Source organism: Mesocricetus auratus, unplaced genomic scaffold, assembly GCF_017639785.1.
Source record: "Mesocricetus auratus isolate SY011 unplaced genomic scaffold, BCM_Maur_2.0 Super-Scaffold_100022, whole genome shotgun sequence".
Lineage (NCBI taxonomy): Eukaryota > Metazoa > Chordata > Mammalia > Rodentia > Cricetidae > Mesocricetus > Mesocricetus auratus.
The window spans coordinates 14794399-14819176 of record NW_024429203.1 but is presented as its reverse complement, the minus strand read 5'-3'; the positions used below and the strand labels follow the sequence as shown (position 1 = coordinate 14819176).

Genomic DNA, 24778 nt, shown 5'->3' with positions numbered 1-24778 from the left:
CAGAACACATTTTAGACAGTCCACAACTCCAGTTCTAAGGGATCTGTGCCCTCTTCTGGCCTTCTCAGGCACTCGAATGCATGCACTCATACATGCGTAGATGCATGTACTACAAATAAATAAAAATGAATCTTTAAAAAATTAGGAGGGATCTGGGCAGTGATGGCGCACACCTTTAATCCTGGCACTCAGGAGGCAGTCAGGTGGATCTCTGAGTTTGAGACCAGCCTGGTCTGCAAATTGAATTCTTGGACAGCCAGAGCTGTTATACAGAGAAGCCTTGTCTCAAACCACCACCCCCAAATTAGGAGGGAACCCCTCCAATTTATTTTATAAAGTAAATATTATCTAGATAACTAGAGTATGTGTTGGGGGTAGGTCTGGAGAGAGAATAGAAAGAGACAGAGAGAGACAGAACGACAGAGACAGAGAGACAGGGAGGGAGGTGGAGGACAAAACATCAACTCAAGTACTTAAAACAGCCAGCAGAAACTGACTGAGGGAAACCCCTTTTAATGCAGCCAGCTGGAGTTTCTAATAGTCCTGGGAAGAGCAGAGTATCTCCTGGGGTGAGGCTTCTAAATAGAAGAACATATAGCAGTAGATAGAAAGAACATCATCAGATCAGACACTGATGCTCATGACATCCTGAAGAACCAACTGGGGAGGTTGAGGGAGTCATGGAAATTTCCCAGCTGAACTTTCTATCCATGGCTGAGCTTCCATTGACTGGACTTCTGGCTAGTCTTTCCCACTGCAGATGCTCTTATATCATGGGCTAAACAGTAGTAACTTCCGTTAGAAGTGGCTCATGGCCCAGCTAATCTCAAGGGCACAGTGTTTTATTCTTGGGCTCTTTTACTGTTCTCTTCCCTATTACAGAGTTATGGAGAGGTCTTGTGGGACAGTTTGAAACAAGTGTGCTTGAATCTGAAATAGGGAAGACCCCACTCCCAGAACGAGCTGCTTAGTGAATTCCAACAACACATGATAATTTACCAGTATTGTGTATATCTCCACTATCTCTTATGAATATTGAATCAAGAATCTCCAAAAGCATATAGGTAAACATAATACAGCATATAAAAAAGAATTATTTACCATGAACAAATGTTAAATTTAACGCGAGACTGTCAGTATAATGTACAAAGAATGTCTATAGACAGCCAGTAAGAAGTCAGGTATATATATCAAAGGGATCTGTATTTTTTAAAATCTTTATTTTTATGTACATGAATGTGTTGCCTACATGTATGTGTGTGCACCTGTGTGTGTGTGTCTGGTGTCTGCAGAGACCAGAAGAGGGCATTGGTTCCACTGGAACTGGAGTTACAGGTGGTTGTAAACCATCAAACCTGGAAAAGCAACATGTACTTCCAACCACTGAGCCATCTTTCCAGCCCAGGGGTTTTTATCTTTTAGGAAACATAATGAAGTAACATTGTGAATTCAGTGGTGAAATTATGTAATACTTTGATAGCAGCTCTCAACAAACCACTCAGTAAATTAGGAAAAGTCATGATGCATAGGAGTTTAGGTTGAACAACACTGGGTGATTGGTACGGGGTGGGAAGGTGATCATTTATTTATTCCTTTGCTTTTTATTTATTGGAGTATTATGAATTGAACATTTCACAAGTTAGGCAGGTACTTTGTTTTTACTTTTGTGTGTTTGGGAAAATAAAATTTTTAGATTACTCAATGCTAACACAACATGGTTAATTGGTCCCATCTATTGATCCAGTTTCATATAATAGAGAAGTAACATTGTGAATTCAAGAGTTTGGCTGTCAGGGTCAACGAAACCATGTTATTTAAATGCACTGGAATCCTGGACAAATCAACTGATCGCTCACCATTTGCTTTGCACAGTAGACCTGGGATCAGGATGCCTGGGATCTCGTACTGTTTAGAGCATGATTGGGTGGTTGAATCCCCAGCACCAAAGAGGAAAAAGAAAAAACTTGTTTACTTCATGGGACTTTGTGAAGAATGAGTGGCACTAGCAGTGTTTGAGTGACTTGAAGTTGGAGGGGTGGAGCAGCCACCTTTTTTCATCAAACAGCAATTTTACTTGAAAGAATGAAATGAGTGCTCAAAGTAAAGGCAGTAGAAATGTTAATGACCTTGGAGAAGACATCAGGAAGGCTTGCATTTGCTTTTACTTTATGTGGGACTAGAAAGATGAATTACAGGGTAAAGTAAGTGAAGTAGCTTGGGATTTCAGCTTTAAATGAAGAAGGAAAATTCTTAGAGGTTGTGTGGGAGTCTGGCATTTCCTTTTGACTTCTGAACTCCGTGTTTATGTTTTCATTCCTTTATCTCAGCTTACAGAGGCCACTGGTGGGAAATTTAGTTCTAAGGCAAAAACATTGATTTCAAAAAAGAAGACAGCACAGTCTCTTTCCAAGCTCAGATAGGTGGCTGACACCTGTAGTCCCACACTGAGAAGCTAAAGGATCACAAGCCTGGGCTAGATAGTGAGGCCACATCTCAAAACAGAACAAACAAGCAGAAATCCTCAATCTTTTTAATATTGCTGTAGGAGATTTGATAATTGGGACTAAAAGATAATTAGCTAAAACAAGTGACTCAAGGAATTTCCAAGTTTTAGTCTTTTCATAGAAACAAAAAACAAACCCTCCTACCCCATGTTCTTCATCCATGACTAACTCATGGCATATCTAGGCTCTTCTACTTGTGCTCCTAGTAAGCAGGCTGGTATAGGAATAGAGCGTGTATGATCGTAAATACAAACGAGCTAAGCACAAGTTGGAGTTAAAAAACACACCAGAGAACTTCTGAGTAAGGAATCACTACAGTTATTAAATCTGAAACTTAATTCTGATTTTGTTTGTTTGTTTGTTTGTTTGTTTGTTTTTGGAGACAGGGTTTCTCTGTGTAGCCTTGACTGTCCTGAAACTCACTCTGTAGACCAGGCTGACCTCAAACTCAAGAGATCTGCCTCGGAAATGCTGGGATTAAAGGCGTGTGCTTAATTCTCCTCTTTTGAATAAATATTGGTGTACGCAATGCAAAAATCAAAGGTTATAGCTAATTATATCTACTGAGATATCTTGCTCCTGTTGGTGTATTTGTCTTCTCTCTTCACTGCCCTAAGTCACCCATTCATATATATTTTTATGTAGCCTTTCAGCTTTTAAATGTAAGCAGAAATGTATCTATACTTCCCTCACTGTTGCCATCTTTAAAATCAAAAAATAACACATACTATCCTCTAGTTTGTTTTACTTAGCAGTGTATTGTTCTCCTGCATAGAATGTAAGTCAGTGTTGTCACTATAACAAAATACCTAGTTGACTTATAAAAGTAGCGGGGCTGGGAGGAGGCTCCACTCTGTGGTCAGTTATCCCAGTTGCTTTGCCTTTGTGGTGAGACAGTACATCATGACAGGACCATGCAATATAACAAAAATACTTTACAAGCCAGAGGTTTAAAAAGCTAAAGGAAAGGGCCGGGATCCCATAGTCACCTTCTAGAATATGCCCTCAGTAACTCAAGGACTTTTAACTTGGTTTTACAGTTTCTTAACGGTACAACCCAACAAATACTTCGGGCTTTTGGGGTACATTCAAGATCCAAATGATAAGATGTGGTCCTAGGCCATAGTAGTCTTCCCTATGTGGATACATAGTCTGTTGCTAATTGGGGATAGCAAAGCAGTGCTAGCTTCCATATGTCATTTTATCCAGTTGCAGTTATGTCTGTAGGACTCTACCCAAGAAATGGAGTAGCTGTGGCATGTTGGGTTTGCTAAAGTAAGGGAGCATCATGTTTCTTTAATAGTAAATCTGGTACTAGCATTTATAGTAGTTGACTGCTGTGTGTTGTGAAATAGAGTTAATACTCATCACTGCTTTGGTAAGGATAGATTTTTATTTTTAATTTTCTATGTTATTCGTTTTTCTTGCATGTATGATTATACACTGTGTGCTTGGGGCCTGCAGAGGCCAGAAGAGAGTATCAGATCTCTTAGAACTGAAGTTACAAATGATTGTGAGCCATTTGGATGCTGGAAATGTAACCTGCATCCTATGAAAGAACAGGAAGTGCTCTTATTAACTGAGCTATCTCCCCGGCCCCCCTCCACTGTTTTTGATTGGGGGTTATTCATCTGATTAAGTAGTATTAGTCTCCTGTTGACTGCCTGTGTGCCATTAGTGTGATGTAATTATGTGCTTGTGTAATGAAACTAGATAAACTTTGAAGACTGTGAGCTGAATTCTTAACCGAATGAGTTACAGGTCTATTTACACACAAGGAAAGAATCTTTGCAGCTGCTGACAGCAGCGGGCAGTAAGGACTCTGTGCTGTAGAGCAAGCAGCCTAGAACCATGATGGGCAGAGCCCAGATAAACTGTGGCTTGTTTCCAGGGACAGTTTTAACTGTTCTAAGGTTTTCACTAAGGAAATGGCACTTATTTGGTTAAAATACTGTGTCACCATCAAAACAATCATTCACCACTATCAAGTAGGTTTCATCCCAGGGATGCAGGGATGGTTCAACATACGAAAATCCATCAACGTAATCCACCATATAAACAAGCTGAAAAACAAAAATCACATGATCATCTCACTAGATGCTGAAAAAGCCTTTGACAAAATCCAACACCCCTTCATGATAAAGGTCTTGGAGAGAGCTGGGATAACAGGGACATACTTAAACATAATAAAAGCTATATACAGTAAACCAACAGCCAACATCAAACTAAATGGACAGAAACTCAACACAATTCCTCTAAAATCAGGAACAAAACAAGGCTGTCCACTCTCTCCATACCTTTTCAACATGGTACTTGAAGTTCTAGCCATTGCCATAAGACAACAAAGGGGGATCAAGGGGATACAAATTGGGAAGGAAGAGGTTAAACTTTCACTGTTTGCAGACGATATGATAGTTTACATAAATGACCCAAAGAACTCTACCAGGGAACTCTTACAGCTGATTAACACCTTCAGCAAAGTGGCAGGCTACAAGATCAACTCAAGAAAATCAGTAGCCCTACTATATACAGATGATAAAAGGGCTGAAAGAGAAATCAGAGAAACATCACCCTTTACAATTGCCACAAACAACATAAAATACCTTGGGGTAACGCTAACCAAACAAGTGAAAGACCTGTATCGTAAGAACTTTGAATCTTTAAAGAAAGAAATTAAAGAAGCCCTCAGAAAATGGAAAGATCTCCCATGCTCTTGGATAGGTAGGATCAATGTAGTAAAAATGGCAATCCTGCCAAAAGCAATCTATAGATTCAATGCAATCCCCCATTAAAATCCCAGCACAATTCTTCACAGACCTTGAAAGAACAATAATCAATTTTGTATGGAAAAACAAAAGACCCAGGATAGCCAAAACAACCCTGTTCAACAAGGCAACGTCCGGAGGCATCACCATCCCTGACCTCAAGCTCTATTACAGAGCTATAGTCCTGAAAACAGCTTGGATTGGCACAAAAATAGACAGGTAGACCAATGGAATTGAATTGAAAACCCGAGTATTAACCCACACATGTACGAACATCTGATCTTTGACAAAGAAGCTAAAAATATACAATGGAATAAAGAAAGCATCTTCAACAAATGGTGCTGGCATAACTGGAGACTGACATGTAGAAGAATGCGGATCGATCCATGTTTATCGCCATGCACAAAACTTAAGTCCAAATGGATCAAAGACCTCAACATAAATCCAGCCACACTGAACCTCTTAGAAGAGAAAGTGGGTGGTACCCTTGAACGAATTGGTACAGGAGACAGCTTCCTGAACATAACACCAGTAGCACAGACAGTGAGATCAACAATTAATAAATGGGACCTACTGAAACTGAGAAGCTTCTGTAAGGCAAAGGACAAAGTCAGCAAGGCAAAAAGGCAGCCCACAGAATGGGAAAAAATATTCACTAATCCCACATCTGACAGAGGGCTGATCTCCAAAATTTACAGAGAACTCAAGAAGCAAATCTCCAAAACACCAAAGGACCCTATTAAAAAGTGGGCTGCAGAACTAAATAGAGAGTTTTCAATAGAGGAGTGTAAAATGGCTGAGAGGCACTTGAGAAAGTGCTCAACATCCTTAGCCATCCGGGAAATGCAAATCAAAACAACTCTGAGATACCATCTCACCCCTGTCAGAATGGCTAAAATCAAAAACACCAATGACAATTTATGCTGGAGAGGATGTGGTGAAAGGGGGACACTCCTCCATTGCTGGTGGGAGTGCCAACTGGTTCAGCCACTTTGGAAATCAGTATGGAGATTCCTCAGAAAAATGGGAATAAACCTACCACAAGACCCAGCAACTCCACTCTTAGGCATATATCCAAAAGACGCCCATTCATACAACAAAGATGTCTGTTCCACTATGTTCATAGCAGCTTTATTTGTAATAGCCAGAACTTGGAAGCAACCTAGATGTCCCTCACCCGAAGAGTGGATAGAGAAAATGTGGTACATCTACACAATGGAGTACTATTCAGCAGAAAAAAATAATGGAATCATGAGATTTGCAGGCAAATGGATGACACTAGAAGAAACCATCCTGAGTGAGATAACCCAGTCACAAAAAGAGAAACATGGCATGTACTCTCTCATATATGGATTTTAGACATAGATCTGGGTGTGCCAGCCTACAATCCTATGGCCAGAGAGTCTGGGAAACAGAAACTTCATTTAGTGGCTGATCGAAGAAGAGGCAGACTCCCTTGGTTAAGTACTGAGCTGAACTCAAGAAAGCCAGTAACAGAGAGGGAGGACTGATGATCAAAGGGATTAAGACTGGGCTGGTTTAACCCCCAGAAACAGCTGACCAGACAAAGGTTAACTCTTGAATCCCAGGCATCAGCCTGGGAATCCAGCATGGGACTGATCAAGACCCCCTGAATCTGGGTGTCAATGAGGAGGCCTAGGGAATCTATTGAGCCTTGGGCAGCAGATCAGTACCCATCCCAAGTATACACACAGACTTTGGACTCCCATAGAACAATGTGAGGTACATTCTCACCCTGAACTCTTGGGGAAGGGTCTAGGCCCTGCCCTATATGAAATGACAGACTATGGACACCCCCATGGAGGGCCTCACCCTCCCTGGGGGAATGAGGGGATAACGGGGGGGGGGGGGTTTGGGGGAGGGCACGGGAAGAAGGGAGGGAATGGGAGAAGGACCTGGAACTGACTTGTGAAGCAACCTTGTTTCTTATCTAAATTTAAACTGGAAAATAAAATTAAAAAAAAATACTGTGTCACATTAGGAAAGGAACACTGATGTGTGTTGTATCTGCTTTAGTGAGTTCATGGAAACTTGAGCATTTTAGTCCTGAGGGACAAGGAAACTGGAAGGTACAGGGAGGCATCTTTTCAGTCCCTGAGTTTAGTATTTTTACTAAACTAAACTAAACTAAATTGATAACTATAGATATAGTTCAGTCGTCCATGTCCAAAGCTCTAGTTTCTATCCCCAGCACTGTAAAAACAATAGCAAAATGCAATTAATTGTGAAATTTATTTTAAATCTCTTCATAATAGTCTTTATAGCAAGCCTATATAGAGCTAGCTGAGTTAGGTCAGGTAAATGGTTTTCATAACTGCACAAGCAGCCAAATGTCTGTAATTAGAAAAAGAGATGCTAAATTGGATATGGCAGTGCATACCTGTAATCTAGCAATTAAGAGGCTGAGGCTAGAGGATCATGAGTTTGAGACCAGTGTCAGTCAACTATATAACAAATGCAAAGCTAGCACGGGCTGCATATTGTTCCCCTGCTCCCTTTGTTCCCTGTTTCAGTTGGCATCTCTGTTGCTATAATTAAAACACCATGACCAAAAGTAACTTGGGAAGAAAAGGGTTTATTTCACTTTACAGCTTGTAGTCCATTGTCCAGGCTAAGTCAAGGCAAAAACTCACACAGAGCAGGAACTGAAGCAGAGACATGGAGGAGAGCTGCTTAGTGATTTACTCCACATTGCTTTATCAGCCTGCTCACTTGCTTGCTGTTTTTGTTTGGTTGTTTTTTTGTTTTTGTTTTGGGGGGTCATGTTTTTTGTTTTTGAGACAGTCTCTCAATATAGTCTTGACTGTTCTGGAATTCTCTATGTAGAAAACCAGGCTGGCCTTGAATTCACAGAGATCCTCATCCTCCTGAGTGCTGGGATTAAAGGCACACACCACTATGCCGCAGCCTGCTCTCTTATACCACTCAGGATCACCTGCCCCAGGGTGTCACCCCACACACTGACACACAATGTGGGCTGGGCCCTCCCATAATACTCATCAACAATCAGTCAAGAAAGTGTGGCCAGGCGATGGTGGAACACGCCTTTAGTCCCAGCACTCCAGGAGGCAGAGGCAGGTGGATCTCTTCTGTGAGTTCAATGCCAGCCTAGTCTACAGAGTGAGTTCCAGGACAACCAGAGTCCCTGTCTTGGGGAAAAAAAAAAGGAAAGTGCCTTACAGACTTGCCTGTGGGCAATCTGGTGAAGGCTTTTAGGTCCCTATTCCCAAATAACTGTAGCTTCTGTCAAGCTGGGCATGATAGCACATATAATCTCAGTGCTTGGGAAGCAGAGTTAGGAAGATCATTGACAGTGGAAGGCCATCTTTGTCAAAGTGAATTGAATTCTAGGCCAGCCAGGAATCCACTGCAAGACCTTTTCTCCAGTTTTAAAATGTGTATCTAGCCGGGTGTTGGTGGTGCACGCCTTTAATCCCAGCACTCGGGAGGCAGAGGTAGGTGGATCTCTGTGAGTTCGCGGCCAGTCTGGTCTACAAAGCGAGTTCCAGGACAGCCTCCAAGACAATACAGAGAAACCCTGTCTCAAAAAAAATAAAATAAAATGTGTATCTAAAAGGCTTGTGCTCATTTGTATCTGATGCGGTAGTATTGATCACTTACTGTTTGCTAGGCATTGTGTTTGGCATGTACCATCCTATTTTCCTTGTTATAATGAGAGTGATGATGTTTTAAGTATAAAGTATTCAAAATTTATAATTTCTACAACTGAAACAAGTTAATTAAGCACTTACGAAATTTTGTTGTCTTAAATCTCCCACACATGCAGCGTACCAGTAATGTTCGATCCACATTTTTCAAAGACTGTTTATATGAAGTATTTGATGACCTGGAGTCAAAGATGGAAGATTCTGGAAAACAGCTCCTTCAGTCTGTTCTCCATCTGATGGAAAATGGAGCGCTAGTATTAACTACAAATTTTGATAATCTTCTAGAACTGTATGCAGCTGACCAGGGAAAACAGCTTGAATCCCTCGACCTTACTGATGAGAAAAAGGTAAAATGTTAACCAGTTGTCTCCTTTGGGTAGTGGGTATTATCTTCCTCAGAAAAGCGGCCTTCTGGCCAGCATGTTAGTATTCCTGTAGCAAAATTGTATTAGTTACTTTTCACATTGCTATGACTAAAATATCCACAGAAACAAGCTAAAGGAGGAAAGACTTATTGGAGCTCACTATTTCAGGGCATTTTAGGCCTCACAGTGTTGTGCCCAAGTTGCAAAGTCCCCAGAAACCACCAGGAAGATAGACCCACTAAACTATAAAGGCAAGGTTTAATGATTGTTCATCCAACCATAGCAGGGACTCCGTCTAGCAAACTGTTGAAGTAGCCTCCAGAGAGAGTGAAGTTCCCTGTCTATAGGCAAAAGTTACAGGATTACATCAGTAGGTATGGGTTGGTTTCTGATTGGTTGACATTTGGGAACAATTAGGAGAATTTGTCAAAGTCATATTTTGGCATGAAATACCTGTGTACCAATTATTCTCATTGGTCAGTGCTGAGAGGGAACATTCTGTGGTTTCTATGGCATTTCTATGTGGCCTGTTGTTCATAGATACCAATAGTTTTCAGAGACTACAGGGGGAGGTTTTGGTTCCCCCTGGAGTTTCTTTTGTGGCCAAACAGTTCCCAGGAAACAAGCATCAAGGAGGCTGGGAGGGTGGGGTCTGGAGTTTCTTTGTGTTTAGTTTTGGCCCTAGGCTCTGGAAGGCCAGAGGATCTGTAGTTTCCTTGTGTCAGAGGCCTAAGTGTCTTTTCTGTAGCCTGTCATAGTTGCTAAAGCAGGGGACTGAGTGAGGGTCTGGTCCCTTTATTTCAAAATTATTAGAAGTGAAGCCCTTGAGTTTAATTTGCCCCTTCAACAGTAAGAGCACAGTGGGAGAGGCTCCCTTTTGTGGTGATGGGAGCAAGGTTGAGACTGTTCACATCATAGTGGAACACAGAGCAAGAGAGTGGACCAGAATCAAGACCAGGTTATAAATCTCTTCCCTAGTGGTCTATTTTACTGGCAAAATCCCACCTCCCCAAATAGCATCATGAGTTGGAGACCAGCACTTAAACCACAACCCTGTGATGGATATCTCCAATTAAAACTAACTGTGAAAAAGAAAGCTGCTTTCCTTGTGCTTTTGGGGGTTGGTGTTTTTTTTTCCTTTTTCTTTTCTTTTTTTTTTTTTTTTTTTTTTTTGGTTTGTTTTTTGGTAAAACCAGTACACAATAAAATACAAAGATTTAAAAGTTATGAGTATTGACAGTTTTGCCCAGTTATAAGGACGAGATTAATCACTTTCAGAGACTGGAGCAGTGGTTCAGTAGGTCAGCTATCTAACCAAACTTTGGGAGTTTCCAGCCAATGAGGCAAAGAAGACAGAAATCCCATCTCACATTTTTAAAAAGATGGCTCACTGGGCACTTCAAGCCCAGTGATCTCAGTCCAGTCACCAGGACCTACATGGTGGAAGGAGAGAACCGACTTTTGCAAGTTGCCTTCTGACCTCTATGTGTACACCATGGTGGTACCCCCCCAACACACCCACCACATCACACCACACACACACAAATGAATTTGAAAGATGTTGATGAAGAGATGATTCCTTTAAGGGCATTTGCCCTGGTCTGTGATTTTGTCATTTTCATTGTTTTGTTTCCTTGGAACCTTCCTTTGTATCCATCTTAGTGCCTAGCTGAATAGTCGGAATAGATAAATGATTCCCCCAGTGCCACAGAGCTGCCTTTGCTAGGGTAGTAGATGGAATACTACTTTGGTTTTGCTGACCTAGGACCCAGATTGGAAATTGAGTCAGATGTGTTGTGCATGCTGTAATCCCAGTATTCAGAATGCTAGGGTAAGAGGATTTTAAGTTGAAGGCCAGCCTGGGCAAAAGAGAATGAAAATAAATGGGTATAATGATACATATCTTTAATCTTAGCACTCAGGAGGCAGAAGTGGATCTCTGTGAGTTTGAGGCCATACTCTTCTACATAGAGTTTCAGGACAGCAAGGGCTTCATAGAAAAATCTCATAGGGGATGAAGGGAGGAAGGATGGAAGGATTATACCAGGGCTTGAGCCATCACCAGAGGAAATTATCCTAGTTGTTCTGCCAAAGGCGATAAATTCTAATATGCTAGTGGCTTTCAAAGAGAAGTCACAAGATTTGCTGCCACAATCATAACATAGGAACTTGGGCACATCAAGTTTTCGAATCCTTGTCCTTATGATACCGTGAAGCTGGACAGTAAATGTCAGAAGTCTAATCCTCAGGCAGCTTCTTACACATTGTGACTTTGAAGCAGGTGCTCACCTTGCCATCCTGGTCAAGTTGTGTATGTATTGTGCAGGTCCTGGAGTGGGCTCAGGAGAAGCGGAAGCTAAGTGTGTTACACATCCATGGGGTCTATACCAATCCTAGTGGTATCGTCCTCCACCCAGCTGGATATCAGAACGTGCTCAGGAACACTGAAGTTATGGTAAGTGGTGCTGTTCTAGCTGGATTCTTATTCCTAAAGATATTTCTGAGCATATTCTTAAGTATTAACAGGAGCATTTACTTCTCATTAATCAAAACAACTAGGAAGTCAGACCTTTCTCCCTTGTCTCTTAGCCCTGGGTATGCATGCTATTCTGAGAAATGCAGGTGTCAGGTCATAGGGCAGGTATTTTCCTGTGGTTTTTGAACAGCCAGCATATGGCACTCCCTCATTGGCATCACATACCAAGAATATAGTAGTCTCCTTCATTTGGTTTCTTAATAAGCTTACGTCCAAAACAATTTAGCCAGCTTTTTAAAAAAACAGTTAACAGTTTGGACATGGATTATAAAAAAGACTGTTCACTCATTCACACTTTTGTTTACTTGGAAAAATTGAAAAACAAATTGAAATGACAAAACTGCCGCCGGGCGTTGGTGGCTCACGCCTTTAATCCCAGCACTCGGGAGGCAGAGACAGGTGGATCTCTGTGAGTTCAAGGCCAGCCTGGTCTACAAAGCGAGTTCTAGGATAACCTCCAAAACCACAGAGAAACCCTGTCTGGAAAAACAAAAACAACAACTAAAAACAAACAAAAAAGAATTGACAAAATAGAGGTTTTCTTCTTTGGGTTTGTTGATCTTTGGGGTTCAAGTTTTGGACTTATTCACATATACATGTTTAAACTGGGAATGCTTCTTGGGTCCAGCTCAGTGTTAGAAGTTTTCAAGACAGGGTCACATGGAATCTTTACAGAACGGGGCCAGAGAAAGTCAGGAAATGTGATGCTTTCTGAAGTGTAAGGGCCTTATCCCTCCCTGATATGTACTATAATTATATTCATCATTGATAGTGAGGCCAAGTAATTTCTAATGTTTTTTTGGTGTGTGTGTGTGTGTGTGTGTGTGTACTCTATGCACAAATTATGATTACATGCACAGTAATGTTTTTAGTAATCACGTTCCTTTGACCATATCTAACAATAGAATTATGTTTTCTGATCATTTGTTCAGTTTGTAAGGCAAAAAACAGTTGGGCAAGTGGGTAAAGCACTTGCCCCACAATGTGAGGAGCTTAGTCCTACCATTGACATCAATGCCAAGGACACTGGCACGTGCCTGTAATTCCAATATTTGGAAGGTGGAGACAGGGAAGAAGACCTTCTGGATCAACCATCTAGACTGAATCTACAAGTTAAAGTTCAAATAAGAGACCTACCTCAATATATAAAATGGAGAACAATGGAAGAAAACTCCCAACATCAACTTCTAGCTTCCACATATGACATGTAACATACATGTACACATACATTACTAAAAATAAATAAAAATTTAAAGTTGTCAGTTAGTGTTGGGGAGGCAGGCAGAGGTCGAGGAGGTTGGCAAGAGCCTGGTGTGTGCCTGGCCCTGTGTGTGTCATCGATCTTGATAGATATGATAGATAGATAGATAGATAGATAGATAGATAGATAGATAGATAGATAGATAGATTTTAAAGTTGTCAAAATTTCCCCAGAAAGTGGAAAGGGCTAAGATACATTAAAGACCCATTGGTTGTCTAGTTAGCCAAGAACCTAAATCAAATTAAACCTGCAAGACCAGTAGACTAGTGCCAGTTTGATGAAACTGTTCAAAGACAAAATAGAAGAACCAATGAGATGGTTCAGTGGGGTTGGTTAAATTCTGTTTTGCAAGCTTTGCAATCTGACTTTAATCCCTGGAACCCATGTAAAGATGAGACAGAAAAAGATGACTTCATAGTTGTCCTCTGATTTCCACATGCATTCTATGGCATGCACACTAATGTACATACACCATACACACAAAATTATATATATATATACATATATATTTTTTTTTAAGAAACAAAAGAGAACCTTCAGAAGAATGTCAGGTAAAAAGCCCAATTTTAGATCAAGCATCACATTGTAATAACAACTAGGAAATGAAACTTTCTTTGATAAGTGAGTTGTAGTCTGCTAAATGTAGCAGTTATGGACTATTGACTTTTGTGCTTTAGCTATATCTTGTGTCTGCTTCTGTGTCATTAATATGTTGTTTTCTTTTCCTTGAAGAGAGAGATTCAGAAACTCTATGAAAACAAGTCATTTCTTTTCTTGGGTTGTGGCTGGACGGTGGACGACACCACTTTCCAGGCCCTGTTCCTAGAGGCTGTCAAGCATAAATCTGACCTAGAACATTTCATGCTGGTTCGGAGAGGAGATGTAGATGAATTCAAGAAGCTTCGAGAAAACATGCTGGACAAGGGGATCAAGGTCATTTCCTATGGAAATGACTATGCTGACCTTCCAGAATATTTCAAGCGGCTGACATATGAGATCTCCACAAGAGGCAGATCAGGTAAGGGAAGGCAAAGAGCAGCAACCCTTTGGCCATTTGTGTTTTTGATGAATAAAATCACTATCAAGATGGGGAATGGGTAGTGTCTGACCAGTTTGGCAAGAGGAGAAAGTGTCAGTCTTCAGGTCATGCCAAAGTGCCGTTTTGATAACGGGAAAATAATCATAATATATACCCTTGCAAGTCATCATACACATAGAAAGAAGAGCATTTAAAAATTTTTAGCTTTGGGCCAGCTTTCCTCATCAGGAAAAAGCACTTGCCACCAAGCATGAACTCAATCTCTTAATCTCCTGTGGAAAGTGGTTCTTTGACCTCCACACATGCTATGGTACATGCATGTCCTTCCTACACATGTATCACATATCAGGAGACTCACAATTTCCTGTAACTCCAATTCTAGATCAGACACTCTTCTGGCCTTCATATGTGCTGTCTCTCTCCCTCCCTCCCTCCCTCCCTCCCTCCCTCCCTCCCTCCCTCCCTCTCTCTCTCTCTCTCTCTCTCTCACACACACACACACACACACACAAAATCTTTAAAAAAAAGAAACATTTTTGAAGATGGGTTAGTTCAAATGAGATGCAATTAAAATTCAGGTTTCAAAATAGAGATAAGTGACTTGTTCAGCCTTGGCTAAGTTTATGAGGACTTTTTTCATGTATATGTCAAAAATTTCAAAACATTTTGTTTCAGAAATTCTACTGATATAATTTATCCTGTAAGAACGTTTCCCTAAAGAAAAAATGTGGTTGCACACACAGATGAATTAAAGATAGAAGGGACAAACCATGGTGGTGCATATCTATATCTCAGCATTCTGCAGGCTGTGGCTGGAGGATCAAAAGGTCAAGGCCAGCCTGGGCAACATAGCAAGACCCCACCTTAGGTGGGGAAAGCCTAGATTTGGGGGAGGAATAAGGCCAAGTCTAGGGTATGGTCATTTTAACTCACCCACCCAATCTTTTTTTTTTTTTTTTTTTTTGGTTTTTGAGACAGGGTAGCTTTGGAGTCTATCCTGGCACTGGCTCTGTAGACCAGGCTGGCCTTGAACTCACAGAGATCCGCCTGCTTCTTCCTCCCGAGTGCTGGGCTTAAAGGCGAGGGCCACCAACACCCAGCTCACCCACCCAATTCTCCCTCCCCCACCCCACCCCCAGGCAGGGTTTCTCTGTATTGTTTTGGAGCCTATCCTGGCACTTGCTCTGTAAAACAGGCTGGTCTCTTAACACAGAGATCCACCTGCCTCTGCCTCCCAAGGGCTGGGATTAAAGGCATGCGCCACCACTGCCCAGCTTTGCTTCAAACTTTAATGTTTTTGTTTTTTACCAATTTGAATGTATCTTAGATGACACATTAAAATACAGGTAATCTAGTTCATGTCCCTAAATTTAATCATTCCCAGAGATAATTCCCAAGTACAATTCTAATGTAATAATAATTTCTTTTCAGTTAGGTTTTGGCAGTGCTTGGTAGGCTGAAGCAGATCTGTTGAGAATTCTGGGCTAAAGTAGGAGACTTGTCTTTTATTTAAAATGCTGTTTTTATAACCGAACATTAAAGGCTTCATGTACTCTCCTCCCTCCTTCTCCAAAGGCTTAGAAAATACTTAGACAGGCAAAGCTTTGAGCTTGTCTCTTCTGTGAAATGATTTGGCTCTCTTTCTTGAGGAACGTTTTCCTGATAACCGTTGGTGTGATAGACCTTTAGGCTGATGTTTGCAACACTGGGTTGGATTTTTCTCTTGAATGCGCTGATTACATGAACTAGAGGCACACATTCAAGCTCTACACGGTTAGTTTGGTCTATACTGAATCCTCTACCAGGAAAAATTGCTCTGTAAAACAACAATCTGGGGACTGGAGAGATGGCTCAGAGGTTAAGAGTACTGACTGCCCTTCCAGAGGTCCTGAGTTCAGTTACCAGCAACCACATGGTGGCTCACAGCCATTCATAATGAGATCTGGTGCCCTCTTCTGGTGTGCAGACATACATGAGACAAGATGTTGTATTCATAATAAATAAATCTTAAAAAAAAAAAAACCAACAATCTGAACAACAGTCCCTTCTGTTGTACTCAATTTTATGTTGACATCCTGAATATTGTAGAGTGGTATGGATAGTTACTAGCTACCAGGCTATCTAGAGTGGCTTTCCAGTTACCAGTCAAGAAGTCATTCTGTTTTGTTTGTTTGCTTGCTTTGTTTTTGGAGACAGGGTTTCTCTTTGTAGCCCTGGATGTATTCAAACTCAGAGATGTGCCTGCCTCTTCCTCCCAAATACTGGGATTAAAGACATACACCACCACTGCCCAGTCTTATTTTTAAATCAGGGGTTTTCCATAGGGCCATGGGGCCCTCTATTGGAATTGCCTGTCAGGTAACTTCCAGTCTAGCAGAGTAGTTTGTCTTCATTCTGTGTGGAGTCAAAACTGTCTTCCATCTCTTATGCTTAAAGTCTCAGTCAATACATGCTGCTAAGAAGTCATCAAGGGGAACATAAAGTGCAAATCATTACTATACTATTTTAGTATAATGTTATTTCAGTTACTTAACCAGTAACTGATTTAACCAGTAATCAATTTCTGATTTAACCAATGCATTTTTTGTAAACAAAGCCTAGTCTTGTACACCTATAAAAACATGGGGTTTCGAGACCCTATGTTCTGTATTTGCCTGAAAATAGCTGTGTAGCCCAAGCTGGCCTTGAACTCATGATCCTTCATCCTTACCCTCCTGCATCACCGTGACCTGCTTTGTATTTATTAGTACATACATATTGACCACATGAAATGTAGCTAGTGAGACTGAGTAAGGTACACAATTTTTAATTACTGGGAATTACACAGATAAAGCAGCCATGTTTTGTCTTTGTAAAATGTTTTGGGGGGTAAGAGCTGACTGCGTTAGAGGATCTGGGTTCAATTCCTAGCACCCGTATAGTAGTTCACAATCATTTCCAGTTCTGACACCTTCTGGCTTCAAGCATTAGCCATGAACATGGTACAGAAATATATGCAGACAAAATACTCCTACACATAAAAAAAGTAATCTAAAAAATTAAAATTAGAAAAGTTGGCAAAGGCTTACAAAGTAGTACACACCCAGAATTCCAACTACCAGGGAGGCCAGAGCTTAGAAGATCTGGAGTTATAGCCTAATGTGGCAACACAGTGGCATTCATTCAGACAAAAACCAATCTTTGGGTTTTTTTTTTTTTTTTTTTTGGTTTTTCGAGACAGGGTTTCTCTGTGGCTTTGGAGGCTGTTCTGGAACTCGCTCTGTAGACCAGGCTGGCCTCGAACTCACAGAGATCCGCCTGCCTCTGCCTCCCGAGTGCTGGGATTAAAGGCGTGCACCACCAACGCCCGGCCAGACAAAAACCAATCTTAGTGCAATAAGGAACCTACTGCTTCTGTTTAGTATTGACAGTTTGAAGGCTGCTCTTAACTCATCTTGTATCATTCCTAAATGTCATCTTTAGTTATACCCTTAGCTCCCCATTAGTTTTCATTTTTGCCATTAATAGTTTTAGCTTTCCCAGGAACAGCAAAATGGCTGTTGGTAAAGGCATTTCCTGCCAAGTTGGAGACCTGAGTTCTATTCCTGCATTCCACAGTGAACACCCAATAGTCCTGACTTGTACACTCGCATACAACACACACAATAAAAATGTTTTTTAAAAAAGTTTGTGCTTCTTCATCTAATTCCCTTACCAATGTTGTTTTAACAGGGATGGCAAGAGAAGGTCAGCTAAATGGTTCATCTGCAGCACATGGGGAAATAAGAGGTATACCACTTCCTATTCTGTCAGCAGAAAAATTTCCTAAAACTTTTAGATTGTGGAGAATCAAACTTTGCCTTTCCTACTAGTCTGAGTTCTCTGAATCTGCTTTCTGAAAACTTAGGACTGAGTGACTTAAGTAAGCACCTGCAGCTTTAGATGCACAGACTTGCTTTGAGTAACTTCACTCTCTTCCTTTTGTTTCCCCATAGGCTGTAGTACATGAGCAAGCTGGAGAAATCACCATTAGACCATGCTGTGGGGCCTTCCTGTGGATGTGGATGTTTTACAAGAACTCAGCACAGCTCCAGGAAGCACCAATACCCACAAGCTGAAGCTTGGGGTAGAATAGGGGTGGCAGTGTTGCACCTTCCCTTCATGCTGGCTGTTTCTTGATACTCTGCTGCCTGGTCCAACTTAATACCCGATGACATCAGGACCCAATGCAGCCCCTACCTATCCTAAGGCTGGACATGCTTATCTACACAGCAGACCAATGTGATGGCTCCTGGCTATGGCTGCAGCTCTGCAGGCCTTGGGGAGCAAGAAGTCATGGAGTCAGTGTGGGCTCTTGTTGCAGTTTTGTACTCTACTTGGTTTTTTCAATTGAGCTTATGGCTTTTTTAAAACATGACTTGAAGCTCTAGTTTTCTAGATCTTTTACAGTGTACAGTATTTTACATAACTGAGCTGTATTAAAAGCTTGTTCATTTACTTGCCAAGGCCGTGGCTCTACTTTGAAGAGTTACTGTTAAGCTTGAAACTTGCATTCTATTTTCATCTTAGGCAGGGTGCTCTTAGGAAAAGCACTTGTCCAATTCCTCAGAGCACTGTTAATTCCTGTCATGCCCTTTTTGCCAAAAAGAAGCCCAAGAGTATGAGTTAGCATTTTAGAATAATATAGACCTTAGAGGCAATTTCTTTATGAAATTTATTTTCTTATATAAATTATGTATTTCTCTGGGCAGACAGCCTTCACCTTATTGCACTAGTAGCACATCTGTAATACCGAACTACAGGACACGTCTTAACAAGAGGTTTGTGTTCTTCAACGTAGCACTTGTCTACCAGGCACTGTAGAAGAGGATGAGGAAAAGCTAGGACCCGCTCAGGAGGTCAAGGGTTAGGTGGGTGGGGTACAGGACAACGATAACCCTTCTGACTAGTTTTCTCCCAGGAAGGTAAACATGCAAAGCTTACATCTGGATTCTGGGAGCAGGGATAAGGAGTTGGAAGGCAACTTAGCTCCCTTTGTTTCTGAGAGAAGTGGGCACTCACTTTTCACTCATTTGTAACAAGGACTAACCGATGCTTTGGGGCAACAATCAGGTATAGAATTCATCATCAGATTTAAAATTAGCAGCAATTAAGAAAAGACCACCATCACTGCCACAGTGAGGTGGCTGTCACCCTGGCACCAGGAACCCGAAAGCTGTATATTCTAGAGAAAAGTGCCATTAAGACCCAGAGCTGGCTCTGGAAGTAACCCAATAGAGCTGGGACTTCAAACTGCTCCTCATCTCAGATGGCTCTGTGGTCACACTAGTTAGCAATACTCACTCCAGTGTTGGGTTTTCCAACCATTGGTCACAGCTATGATACTGAATCTGTAGGCAGAGTGAAGGAGATGCCTGAGCAGGAAGAGGGAGGCTTGTGGTGATAAGGATGGGTCATCAGGCAGTGATTGTAACATGATTAGGCCCTCCTTGCAGGAGGTAGAGCTGAACATGGAATAGGGTTAGGAGCTGCAAATCTCCAAAGCTCTCCTTCTCTGCCTTTGTACTACACTGAAGACAAGTTGCTCACATACTCTATAAAGCACACTCTTGATACAGAAATGGGGACATGGGGCAAGCGGCGATTTGGTATTAGCAAGAGCCACATTAAGCCTTCATGAGGGCAGCCACCACAGCCTTGGCGTTGAGACTGCGTAGGTCACAGTAGGTCTGGCCAGTGCCCACAAAGACGATGGGTTTGCTTGTAATGTATGTCATAGAAATAGCAGCTCCCACCTGAGGAAGAAAAAGAGGATGGCCAATCAGCTCAAGCCCTATTCACACTAAACGCCTCAACTTCCTTTTGTAAAGAAGCCCATTCCTCCTTCCAGTCTTATTAGCTAGCCAGTGTCATCCACCTTTACCTTGTCATCAATGGTGTCAAATTTGGTAAGAACAATACCATCAATGAGCCGAGGTGTTTGAACCATAGAATGGTCAGCCAAGGCTCTGTTGAATTTGACCTAAAAAGGGAAAAAGTAACATAAGAACCCATCTAATTTGCCAAAGTTTAAGTTGTGAAGAGAACTAAGCCCAAGCCCTCACCAGTTGATCCACGGCTTCATTGCCTACTAAGGCCTCCCCCACAAACAGCACCAAGTCAGGTGTATTGACAGTAATGAGTTTGGCCAGGGCAGTCATCAGGGGGGCATTGTCTTGCATGCGGCCAGCTGTGTCCACCAGCACCACATCAAAGCCTTGGTTACGTGCTAGAGAGAGAGAAATAGTCAACTCCAAGCACACAACTGTCACTCATACTCATTGCTAACTTGTGAAGATTTCCTACTCTGGCTACGTGAAAAGTCACCCAACTGTCACTCATGTTCACTGCCAGCTTCTTGAGACATTCCAGTCTGGCTATTTGAAAAGCCTATCCTGTTTACTTACTTCGGACTCTGGATTTGGTTACAAAGTAATGTAAGAAAAACCCTGTCCTATTCTTGGCCCCCACCAAAACCGTTCAGGGAAAGGATATAAGTAGGATAAAGGTGACCACATTCAGGTCTGTGGTTAAGATACACTAGCTTTTTTCCCCTTCAACTTCATACATCACCACCCAAAAACATCACCCACACAAGTAACTTACCCTACTTCTCTGGTAATCATGTGGTAAATTTATAGTAATCTAAATCTGCAAACTCCCAGGGAATACAAAAAAAAGACAAACCCCCTTGGTCCCCATACACTGTACCAAAAGCAATAGCTTCCATGGCAATGCCAGCAGCATCCTTGCCATAGCCTTTTTCAAACAACTGCACCATCGTACGACCACCATGTTTCTCAGGGGGATGGAGGGCAGTCAGACGCCGGGTGTGTGTACGAAGCTGCTCAACAGCCCCAGCCCGAAATGTATCACAGGCAGCAATGAGGACACTGAAGCCATTCTCTAAAAGCCAGAAGGAAATCTGCAAAGAAGTTAAGAAAACTGTCACCTAGAACTAGGACTCTAAAGCACAGGGTAAAAACAATAAAAGCAGCAGACTGGGAATCTGAACTGACCTTGGCAAGATTAGTAGACTTCCCCACTCCATTAACACCACAGAAGGTGACAACGTAAGGGCGCTGGCGACGTTGGGCATCCATGATATCCCGGAGCATATCTACTCGACGCTGTGGCTGCAGAATCTGTACCAGAGACTCCTGTAGAGCTTGCTTGACTGTGGAAGTCACAGCTTAAAAGGGACATGGAGAGATTCAGTAAGAAAACCAAGTATCTTACTTGATGTCCAACATCTTTCTGATCTAATAGAAGTAAAACGATGCAGGTTTTTCTTGCCCAAGAATTCAGAACATACTATTCTAAGTACTTTGTTGGCTCATTTAACTAACCTATTAAGTTCTAAAGACGGCTCTATCATAGAGGTTTAGAAATTAAGGTTTTTGCCAAAAGGCACATCATACCCAAGTGGTCTGACTGTATGTATGCGCACTTGTGCAGACACTTACTGCTGAATGTTCCCATCACTTTCCCTTCCAACTTGTTGGCAACAGATTCACAGAGTTGGACAGCAATATCTGCAGCCACATTCTTAGCTGAGAAGAGACAAACAGCTCTGTGTTAGCAGTGATCATTTCTCAGAACACAGCTTAGAAAATGGTTCTACCCATTAATAATCAACTCTATGCGACATGACTTAGTCCAGTCCTCCAACTCACCAATGAGATGATCACGCATCTTGTCTAGCACAGACTCCATGTCTTCACGACTTAAGCTCTTAGAACCCACAAGGCCCTTCAGCATCCCAAACATGCCACCCAGGGTTCCCTTGGTAGCACTACAAGCACAGAAAGTCACAAATTTGCATAAGGCTAGCAGGCAGGTGGTAATGGCTCAATTCTTCAGTTATCCATACCACCACCTCCCGCCTGAAATCCTTCTACCTAGGTTTAGTATTTTGAGTGGCCCCTTCATCATCTGAGCTGCTGCAATCCAGATCTTGAAGCTGCCCACCAGGCCCAGTTCCTCGAATCTGGAGGACATGGGAAAGGAATGAGATGGGATCAGGGAACACTAACAGCTGAAGGAAAGGTCCCATACACTGTCAACGTTGTCTGAGACCTTACAGAAACCCCAAATATAATTCACTCCTCTCTCAAATCCAAGTAAACCCTCCAACTCTTTCTGGTTAATGGTGACCTTCCCTCTGATCTTTATGCCTCTTACCAAGTTGATATCTTCAGACAGAACAGCCTCTGGAGTTCCGTTGGTAGTGGGAGTACTGTAATCCAAGACTTCCTTGTTGGCACAGCCACCTAGTTCCCAAACCCGGGGTGCCTTTTTGCCTTTCTCTTTTGGAGCATCTGACTTTGTAGACTTGCTGCAAAGGATCATGTGAAAAAAGGCTATGGTTGAAAAGCAGGAAAGAACATAAGAAAGAACATTTCTCTGATCTCTAACACAGCTGGGTAACAGTCAACCAGAGAGACTGACTAACCTTGATTTGTCCAGACCCTTCCCATGCTTCTGAATGAACTCCTCTCTCTTCCTGCGTATCAGCTCCTCTTTGGAAAGTTCTCCATTCTCAGGTCCCACTGGGAGACCTGACTTTTCTGCAGGGGCTGTTTTGCTGGTAGCCAAAGGGCCATCAGAACCTGTTAAGAGAAACCTCACTGGAGAAAAAAAAAACCAAAAAAAAAACAAGCCCCAACCACCCAGATAATGACTACAATTCTTCCAAATCCTGAAGACCAAAGTTGGATCAAACACCTTGAATACCACAAGGCTACCAGGAGATGATAGGATGGTGATCATTTGCATTGAGGGAGACAAACAAGGAGGACCACAGATCTTCATAGCACCATCTTAACACCTTTTATGGCCTAGCATGTTCAGAAAGCTCAAACACACCTTCCTTTTTGGCCCCCTTTTTTTTGCTGTTTTTTGTTTTTTCCTTGGTCTTTTCACCCCGTGTTTCAATCATGGACCTCACGGGTTTCTTAGATTTTTCAGAATCTTCAAATTTCTTCATGGTAGTGGGAGCACGGATCTTACTGCTCTCCTCTGCCTCACTATAGAGAAAAGAGAATGGTTGGTCTTTCCACCCACACACGAGGGGAAAAAAACTTGACTCCACAAAAATGTCCCACATATCAAAGGGAACTACCAGAAATGAACTACAAAATGTGACTGCTTTGAACCTGTAAGTTAACATTGTTGAGCCACCTGAGGGCACTCATCAAATCGTGGACACGGGTTTTAAAGAGGGGAAGCCTCTCACCGAAGGAGCCGCAGGAAGTCATTCTGGAAATCAAAAGTGCCATTCAATAGACTTAAAGCACTCTGTTGTTGGATCTCTGTGCGGTACTTATCCCGAAACAGCCGGTGTACATCATCTATCAATTTGTCTACGTAAGTCAGTGTGAGGATCTTCTGAAAGCCAACCTGTTTATGGAAGGAAACAGGGCCAATAGAACTCCTTACACGGCAGCCCAGAAAGGAAGGAAGGAGGCCAACTCACCCCAGGTCTCCAGAGACAGGTTCCCATCCTGAAAGGCAGCCAAGCTTACCACCCTGCCCCAGCTGCTGGCTTTCTCCTCTCCATATTCCAATTTCTTTTTTTAGCTGTTACTTCACTACGTACACAATACAGCAAATTGGGTTCATCAATGGGGTTTTGTTGAGACCCTAACTTTTCTTTCTAGCATACCCTCTACTTACCACAAACACCAGCTCAAACTGATTGTCCAGTTTGTACTTGAGTGTGAGGGCCTCATGTGTGAAGGAGTTGTTACCTCCCCGTTCCTGCAAAAAAGAGTGTTTCACCATTCAGGCTGTCCACAGCAAAACCAGACTTTGAACTACGTTTGGGCAATAACCAAATACACTGGCCTCAGCAAGGGAGTAACAGACATTTCTCTCTAGCACCCTGCCACGGAGGGCGACACCAAGCTGGGGCAAAGGGTAAAATTGGGAGAGAGGCATGACATGTGGGAGTAGAAGATAAACAATCAGATTTTCTAGCAGCTGTTGAGCCATTTAATGCTCCTAAAAAGGTTTTCTCTCATCCACAGTCTCACCCCGCCTCAGAACAACAGAAAACCAAGCTGCCCCGGGGTGAGAGGAAAGGCGAATAAAGAAGGTCCCATAAGAAACCGGAATACGGCTTCTGCCCCAGATTCTGGAGGTGTGGGAGGAGGCGTCGTAAAGTTTCAGGATACTGTGATGCCAGGCAAGGAAGTGGAGTCTAGGTGGCCAGTTAGCGGTCAGTTTGAGGAGGGCAGGGCGGAAGGCGCGGGGTGATTACTGGAAGGGGGACTACAGACTGGATCTGAGGGCCAGCCCGGAGTTCTACCCCGCGGTGGTGGTACCTGCAGTAGTACGGAACGAATCAACGCGTTCACGGGCCCGGTGCACGAGTCGCTCACGCCCTGGAAACACCATAGCACAAGCCCGCCCTTCGAGAAGATGGTGAAAAAGTCGAGCATGGCGGAAGCGGGAGAAGACTTGGGGCCGAAGCCGGCACCGGGAACTGGGGCCGCGTCCTCCGCCGCTTCCTGCTGCGCCAAGCGCGGGACACGTCACACCAGCAGCCCCCGGAAACCGGCTCAGCCGCACTTCCGCTGCGAGCCGCCGGGGGCCCG

At 42.5% G+C, this 24778-nt stretch overlaps 2 protein-coding genes across 4 annotated transcripts in view; one reads left to right on the top strand and one right to left on the bottom strand.

Annotated features, from left to right (window-relative positions):
* Positions 1–18643, top strand: part of Fam118b (family with sequence similarity 118 member B) — a 52252-nt gene extending 33609 nt beyond the window's left edge. For all 3 annotated transcript variants that reach the window (XM_021222863.2, XM_040730257.1, XM_040730258.1), the window contains 5 exons: positions 9078–9305; positions 11650–11778; positions 13853–14138; positions 17871–17927; positions 18134–18643. In XM_021222863.2, coding sequence (XP_021078522.2) covers positions 9078–9305; positions 11650–11778; positions 13853–14138; positions 17871–17927; positions 18134–18147 — 714 coding nt within the window. In that variant the 3' untranslated portion in view covers positions 18148–18643. The remainder of the gene's footprint in view (positions 1–9077; positions 9306–11649; positions 11779–13852; positions 14139–17870; positions 17928–18133) is intronic.
* A 195-nt stretch (positions 18644–18838) lies between these two features.
* Srpra (SRP receptor subunit alpha) lies at positions 18839–24735 on the bottom strand. The gene is made up of 14 exons (XM_005085838.4): positions 24506–24735; positions 23856–23939; positions 23416–23579; positions 23046–23206; positions 22633–22789; positions 22362–22515; positions 22079–22167; positions 21854–21972; positions 21644–21730; positions 21197–21369; positions 20889–21102; positions 20243–20406; positions 20062–20160; positions 18839–19933 (listed from the first exon to the last, which is right to left on the bottom strand). The coding sequence occupies exons 1-14, from the start codon at positions 24620–24622 to the stop codon at positions 19805–19807; spliced, it is 1911 nt and encodes a 636-aa protein (XP_005085895.1). The 5' UTR covers positions 24623–24735; the 3' UTR covers positions 18839–19804.
* Positions 24736–24778: the final 43 nt, after the last annotated feature.

Excerpts from the sequence above, each read along its gene's own strand:
- Srpra (XM_005085838.4), bottom strand. The coding sequence starts at position 24,622 with ATGCTCGACTTTTTCACCATCTTCTCGAAGGGCGGGCTTGTGCTATGG. Across the intron at positions 23,580-23,855 it reads AGTTTGAGCTGGTGTTTGTG|GTTGGCTTTCAGAAGATCCT; the intron begins GTAAGTAGAGGG and ends TTCCATAAACAG. Across the intron at positions 22,790-23,045 it reads AAAGGGGGCCAAAAAGGAAG|GTTCTGATGGCCCTTTGGCT; the intron begins GTGTGTTTGAGC and ends TTCTCTTAACAG.